The 7,352-nt window shown below is 51.4% G+C and overlaps 1 protein-coding gene across 1 annotated transcript; it reads left to right on the forward strand.

The window, feature by feature from the left end:
- The first annotated feature begins 376 nt into the window (after nt 1-376).
- Nucleotides 377-7,282, forward strand: LOC112157265 (potassium voltage-gated channel subfamily A member 1). Its single transcript, XM_024289927.2, has 2 exons — nt 377-1,127; nt 1,393-7,282. The coding sequence occupies exon 2, from the start codon at nt 1,529-1,531 to the stop codon at nt 3,017-3,019; it is 1,491 nt and encodes a 496-aa protein (XP_024145695.1). The 5' UTR covers nt 377-1,127; nt 1,393-1,528; the 3' UTR covers nt 3,020-7,282.
- Nucleotides 7,283-7,352: the final 70 nt, after the last annotated feature.

Consider the following 7,352-nt stretch of genomic DNA (forward strand, 5'->3'; position numbering starts at 1 on the left):
TTCCAACTGGAGATCAACATGTTCCGTTTGTGAGTCATGTGAGAGAATCAGTTGTTGTTGTTTGTTTTTTTACTGCAGATGAAACAAATAAACAAAGATCTGTGGATCATTGGAGAACGAGAACAGAAAATGTTTCCTTTCAGAGACTTTTTTAGATTAAAATCATGAATCATCAATTGAAACTGTCCAGTTTCTGTCCTTCCGGTCAGGGGGGGGGGGGTCATTTCTTAGATTTTGGGTTTCTTCCTAGAAGCGCTGATGTCTGTTTTTCCCGCCGTGGATCTTCTCGCGCGTGGACTCGGAGCCGCGGAGAGCTGTCCTCCTGTTACCATGGAAACACGCTGGTATTTACTCCATCACGCCGCTCGCAGTGGCGCAGCGGCTCCGCAGCCAATCAGGAGGCCGGAGCGCCGCGCTCCTCCGCGCCGCAGACTCTTGCAGCTGCACGCGGACAGTTTGACACCCGCAGCTGCTTACATAACACTGCAGCGCGCGCGCTCCGCGGCAGAACCTGGAGAGGCGCGCGCGCGCTGCGGAGCCGCAGCTGCGGTTGCGCACATACAGTAGAGGACTGAAGTACCAACTGTGCGGTACAGTCAGGCTGCATTGCGTCGGACACCCCCCTCTCCCCCGCATCTCCCCTCGCGCTTCTTCTCCTCCAAGCCCCTCCCTCTCTCACTCACTTCATGACATCCCGCAATATGTCTCCAAATTAGCGCGCGGGTCTGCCGTCCGCATCCTCGCGCGCCTTTTTTTCTTTTTTTAGGTCCTTGCACCCCCCCACCCCCCTCCCGCCTCCTCCTCCCGCGCGGATGCCGCAGCGTCCTGCTCTCCCGCCATGGCAGCCCGGTCCCGCTCGTCTCTGCTGCGTGATTTGTCAGCCGGGATTTTGGCTGCGGAGTTCCGATCCGTCTGAAGCCTCCTGCTGCTCCTGCTCCTCCTGCTGCTCCTGCTGCTCCTGCTCCTCCTGCTCCTCCTGCATCCCGGCTGAAAACCAACACCAAGAGGATACGGATGTTGACCAAGACAACATAGTCCATTAATATTTCAGAGATCCAGAAAGGCGATCCCGCATTAAAGCCGCGCGGAGGCGGGACAGGTGCACAGAGACGGTCACCGCTCTGCAGGTACGCTGGCTTGGTTCTGTTCTGGTTCTGTTCTGGTTTGTTCTAGTTCTGGTTTGTATTTGTTCTGTCATGGATTTATTCTGTTCTGCTTGTGTTCTGTATTTGTTCTGTTTCTGTTCTGCTTGTTTTCTGGTTTGCTTTGTTCTGGTTCTGTTCTGGTTCTGGTTGAATCTCAGAGCTGCAGCAGAACTTGTCAGCTGCTCTCTGAGCAGACGCAGGTTGACGCTCTGCTCCTCCTCACTCTGAACGCTCTGCTTTCTTCCAGGCTTGAAAGATGATCGGCTCAGAGATGATGGCGGCGGCGATGCTGAAGATGATGGCGAGGCAGAGCCTGCGCATCTCCTGAAGTCAGCAGGAGCTTCTTCTCCTCGTCTGAACACCACCACCTCCTCCAGGGCAGGATGACCGTGGTGTCCACGGAGAACATGGACGACACCTCCACCCTGCCGGGTCACCCGCAGGACCCCTACCCGCTCGACGACGACCACGACGACCACGACTGCTGCGAGCGCGTGGTCATCAACATCTCCGGGCTGCGCTTCGAGACGCAGCTGAAGACGCTGGCTCAGTTTCCTGAAACATTGCTGGGAAACCCGAAGAAGCGGATGCGTTACTTTGACCCGCTCCGGAACGAGTACTTCTTCGACCGGAACCGGCCCAGCTTTGACGCCATCCTGTACTACTACCAGTCCGGCGGGCGGCTGAGGAGGCCGGTCAACGTCCCCCTGGACATGTTCTCTGAGGAGATCAAGTTCTACGAGCTGGGCGCGGAAGCCATGGAGAAGTTCCGGGAGGACGAGGGCTTCATCCGGGAGGAAGAGCGGCCGCTGCCGGAGAAGGAGTTCCAGCGACAGATCTGGCTCCTGTTCGAGCACCCGGAGAGCTCGGGCCCCGCCCGCGGCATCGCCATCGTGTCCGTGATGGTCATCCTCATTTCCATAGTCATCTTCTGTCTGGAGACGCTACCGGAGCTGAAGGAGGACCCCAACGACCGGATCCAGGTGGTGGGAAACAGCACCATCTACTACAAGGCCAACGTGCTGACGGACCCGTTCTTCGTGGTGGAGACGCTCTGCATCATCTGGTTCTCCTTCGAGCTGATTGTGCGCTTCTTTGCGTGTCCCAGCAAGGCAGCTTTCTTCAAGAACATGATGAACTCCATCGACATTGTCGCCATCATCCCTTACTTCATCACGCTCGGCACGGAGCTGGCCGACGACCAAGAAAACCGCGAGGGCAAAGCTGGGGGCGAGCAGGCCACCTCGCTGGCCATCCTCAGGGTGATCCGTCTGGTGAGGGTCTTCCGGATCTTTAAACTGTCCCGCCACTCCAAAGGGCTCCAGATCCTGGGGCAGACTCTGAAGGCCAGCATGCGGGAGCTGGGGCTGCTCATCTTCTTCCTCTTCATCGGCGTGATTTTGTTTTCCAGCGCCGTTTATTTCGCAGAAGCCGAGGAGAAGGGGTCGTTCTTCACCAGCATCCCCGAGGCCTTCTGGTGGGCCGTGGTGTCCATGACCACGGTGGGCTACGGGGACATGTACCCCGTGACCATCGGCGGGAAGATCGTGGGCTCGCTGTGCGCCATCGCAGGCGTCCTGACCATCGCGCTGCCGGTGCCGGTCATCGTCTCCAACTTCAACTACTTCTACCACCGCGAGACGGAGGGCGAGGAGCAGGCGCAGCTGCTGAACGTCAGCAACCAGAACTTGGCGTCGGAGAGCAACTCGAGCCGGCGCAGCTCCTCAGCCATCAGCAAGTCGGAGTACATGGAGATCGACGAGGACTTGAACAACAGCATCGACAACTTCAGGGAAGCTAACCTGAGGACTGCCAACTGCACGGCTCCCAGCCAGAACTGCGTCAACAAGGGGAAGCTGCTCACCGACGTGTGAGGCCCCCGGAGACCAACCCTGTAAATATTGTAGAAAGACATGGATGCCTCACCCCCCGGGGGGGCATCTTAATCAGTTTTTCCATCAGTTCATACAGGAGAGCAGAAACACTGAGGCAGAGGATTTATTTACTCAAACTACCATCTCAAAGTTTAAGTCCCGTCAGTTGTGACCCACTGAGGTGTGATGAATTTGACCCCTCCCCTGGGGGAGTGGTGAGCTGCAGACACAGCCGCGCTCGGAACCATTTGGTGGTTTCACCCCCCAGTCCAACCTCTTAATGCTGAGGGTCAAGTAGGGAGGCCAATTTTAGGTACGGATTTGAACCCACGACCCTACAGTCTCAGGGCGGACACTCCCCTACAGGGCCACTGAGCTGGTTCAAATGTGTTTATTATCAGATGAGAAAATTTCAGAGTTTTTTAGAGTTGCATCCCGGACAAGCCCCCAAAAATCACATTCATTTCTGTATGTTTAGGTGTGACCTCCTGAAGGTCAGACCTCCCGGTCCTGGGTGAAGCTAGGTGCAGAACAGGGTGCAGGTTCTGTCCGGTCTGCCTCCTCGGTGCTGCAGAACTGGATCGGTACCTGAAACTGGGTTTCATGTTTCATAAACATTTTAAAGTTATTAGAGTTTTCTGATGAAATAATGACGGATATTTTAGACAATCCAGCTCAAACCAGCTTTTATTGGAGTTTAGATGATATTTGGAGTCGAGGTTTCAAACTACTGCCATTTATGCAACACAAACGACTAAATTCAAACGTCACCGAGGTTTTAGGATCCAGCCCCGCCACAGTCCATCAGGAGGAGGAGCCCGTTCCCGGAGACCCTCTGGATTACAGCCGAGTCGGGCGCCCGGATGGAGTATCTCACGCACTGCCACAGCCGCTGCTGCCGCCCGCCACAGGTGACCCTGTGGGGCGCCGTGCAACTCTCCTTTATACGGACGCATGTGGAGACGCTCTCCTCTTCTGTCAGCATGCACATGACGTTACCTCAGTTCTTTTTTACATTCTCGTCTCCTCCTGGATTCTATCTCTCATTTGTTTTCACCAAAAGTGCACTGACTTCTTCTTCTCGTGTTTTTTTGGAGCATTTCCGTGTTGAATGTTTAAGGGAACAGGAACTCTTCTTCTCTGAAGACCATGGCATGTCAAACACTACAGCATTATGGCCTAACTAGCTATGATATAGCTGCGTATACTCAATGCATGACGTCAGTATTAAACTGCCTGTAGTTGTAAGGGGAGCTGGAGGATGGTGGGGGGGCAGGAGGAGGTGCATGACGGAGCGAACTGTCAGGGAGGGGGCAAAAACGCCAAAAAAATCCAGAAAAACTAGAAAAAAAAGAGTTTCATCTCTCCAGAAGAGAGATTTCAGAGCTCCATCCTCCGTTTGTGTTCGTCTACGCTACAACGATGGAGCGCACGGGATCATCCGCTGCTGTCCGTGACCTTTCACCCCTCAATTTGACTTTACAGAGTCTGGAGAAGGAAGGCAGAGCAACATCCCACGGAGACGTGGATCTAAAATTAGCTCGCAGTGCCTTGAACCGCGTCTCCGAATAGATCTGATCAAAGTGCCTCCCGTCAGCAGAAAGAGCAGCTCGACTCGTCCTGCCATACCCGCGCTCAGCTGCCGCACCGGCGCGGACCACACACAGCTGTTACCGTGGCAACCACTACTCCACAGTCTTATGGTTTTTGTTGTGTCAGGTAAGCAGATGTTGGAGGTCAAAGGTCAGGAGGTTTGAGCATCTCTCCATGATGGAGAGCAGAATAATCTGGACGGATCATCTGATAATCTGTCAGGACAAAAGACTAATGAGTCGTAAGTTAGTTATGGAGGAATTTGAAGGAGTTTGTGGATCAGCAGCTCAGAAGACGATTGAAGAGATTCAAGTTGATCAAATCCTGGATATTATCCGCCCATCAGTGCTGCTGCTCTGATGCAGATTTACAGATTAATCAGATTACAGATCAATCAGATTACCTGATCAGTTTAAATTGACCAGATTATTTATGTCTCTGAAAGTTAGCATCAGTTAGAGCTGTATGCTGCCGGGCAGCACAGTGGTGGAGTGGTTTGCACTCTCGCCTCACAGAGAAGTCTCTGGTTTGATTCCCATCTCCTTTATGTAGAATTGTGCTGATCATTATTATTGATTATCATGAGGTGATGCTCTGTGGTTGAAGTTCTGACCCGGACGTGTGGACAGGTTTAGAGGCGGAGCTTCTGTGTAGGAGCTCCTCCTCCTGGGGTCTGCCCCCCCACCCCCTCAGAGACAGCTGACGGCTCGTCCTGAGCGCCGGCTGCTCCTGCAGAGGGAGGCTGACGGATGCGAGGAGGCACGGCGCCTCCCTCTGCAGAGGCTGAACGTTTCTGCAGGCGCCAGTCACTCTGCACGCCAGCAAAATGGCGCTTCTGTAGAGGGGGGGGGGGTAGAGATATGAAATATGGCTCATTTTTTTAACACTGCCGAGGATGTGAAGCTTTAGTGGAGCATCCACCTTTCTGGGAGGGTTATGGGGGCTCGGAAATTCAGATTCCTGCCTCTCACTGCAGCGCCCCCTGCTGTGAGGAGAGCTACAATCACTGCCTGAAAAATAAGGAGATACGGTTCTGTTGGGGGGGTCCAACAGAGAGGAGGTGTCAGAGTGACAGGTCTGAGAGATTCATGCTGAGAGAAGTGTCATTTATCTCTGAGATGAACTAAATCGCAGTTCTTAACAGTGGGTTGAGTTCAGTTCTGAGTTCGGTTCTGGATCAGTCTGAAACCAAACTGGGCCTGACTGAGATGAAAACAGATTCCTGAGTCAGAGTTCTGGAGTTCTGGAGTCGCAGCATCTGGACCATAAATCTCCGTCCTGAAGCGTTTTGCTCACATGGATGTCATAAGATGTCTCCATCTCCAAATGTCTGAGGCAGATTTAAGGTCCGGCTGCTGGGACTCAACTTTAAGACAACCCAACCGGATAAATGAGAACCTTCACCGATCACCGCAGATTTGAACTTACAGCCCTCTTTTGCCGTGTTTCCACTGAGCGGTCCGGACCGGATTGGTACAGTATTTTGAGTGTTTCCATTATAAAATAGACCCATTAGGCCAGACCTGGATCTTGGTACCCTGTTGGTCAGGCCCGGCCTAGGGTAAAGAACAAATTTGGCGTCCTCCGCAGATGTTTCAGCTTGGGCTAGAACCGGGTTCATTTAAAAGCAAACATGCTAACTGACCCCCGACCAGCCAATAACACAGATGAAAGTAGGAATTTTAAATGGAAAGATGTTGATGAAAAACTAGATCGGCAGTTAAATCCATCTTTGGGGGGGGTCCTATCAAGATTATATAATTAAAGCAGACAAACCTCTGCTTTGAACTCGTGTTTCCTCCTTTTTCATCTTTACGTCAGGTTCACTCTGGACACGGAAGCACCGCCAAACAGAGGCCGCTTCTATTCACCGCCCTTATTAACCTATGGTGTGGCTCACACCAGGCGCGGAGCGCCGCGGTCCCCCGCAGCAGCTTCACGCTGTGCAGTAGATCGTTTCAGCGTCTGGTCTATTTTGTGCGCGAGCGATCTTCTGGATAAAGGAGAAAATCCAGTTTATTTTCAAAATATAACCAATTTCTCACAATAAAATACTGCGGTTGACAAATGCGATCATGTTTTTGATTCTAAACAGACTAGAGATGAAAATAAACGTACAATCACAACAAACACACTTCTCTCTGTGTCTCAACAACAGATAAATTAAAGAAGTGTAGGTCTACTAATTACTTACTTCTTGGCAGAAACATGGGGTCATATTTTTAGAATATTAATCTGCCCATGATAGCAAAAACAAAATGAAGCTCTAGTCTGTTGACTGTCGTGGAAAAATGTGCGTCTGGTGTGAATCGCGGCATTTGCAGGAGAAAGCGAATGCCGTGTGCCCTCCGCTCCACGGTGCTTCTGCGGCGGTTCTGAGGCGGTTCTGAGGCGCTTTTGCATCCATTGTGAACCTACCTTTAAATTTTAAAGAAGCATTAACGGCGGCAACACTGCGTGCTCGTCCCTTCTTCCACAACCCAGCTTAGAGAGCGGCAGGACGTGAGGGTGCTGCACGGCAGAGTTATGGATTATATCAAACCTAGTTATTTTAGCTACATTTTTTAATTTATTATTTTTTTTACATGAAATGAGTGGTGTGTCAAACTGTTTGACCAAAAGGAAAGAAGCGAAAATAGATATACACATGTATAAATGTATATATATATACATATATATATATATATATATATATATATATATATATATATATATATATATATATATATATATATATATA

The sequence above is a fragment of the Oryzias melastigma genome, linkage group LG23 (genome assembly GCF_002922805.2).
Source record: "Oryzias melastigma strain HK-1 linkage group LG23, ASM292280v2, whole genome shotgun sequence".
NCBI classification, from domain to species: domain Eukaryota; kingdom Metazoa; phylum Chordata; class Actinopteri; order Beloniformes; family Adrianichthyidae; genus Oryzias; species Oryzias melastigma.

Bases quoted from the DNA above. Each gene is read 5' to 3' on its own strand.
- LOC112157265 (XM_024289927.2), top strand. From the start codon at position 1,529: ATGACCGTGGTGTCCACGGAGAACATGGACGACACCTCCACCCTGCCG.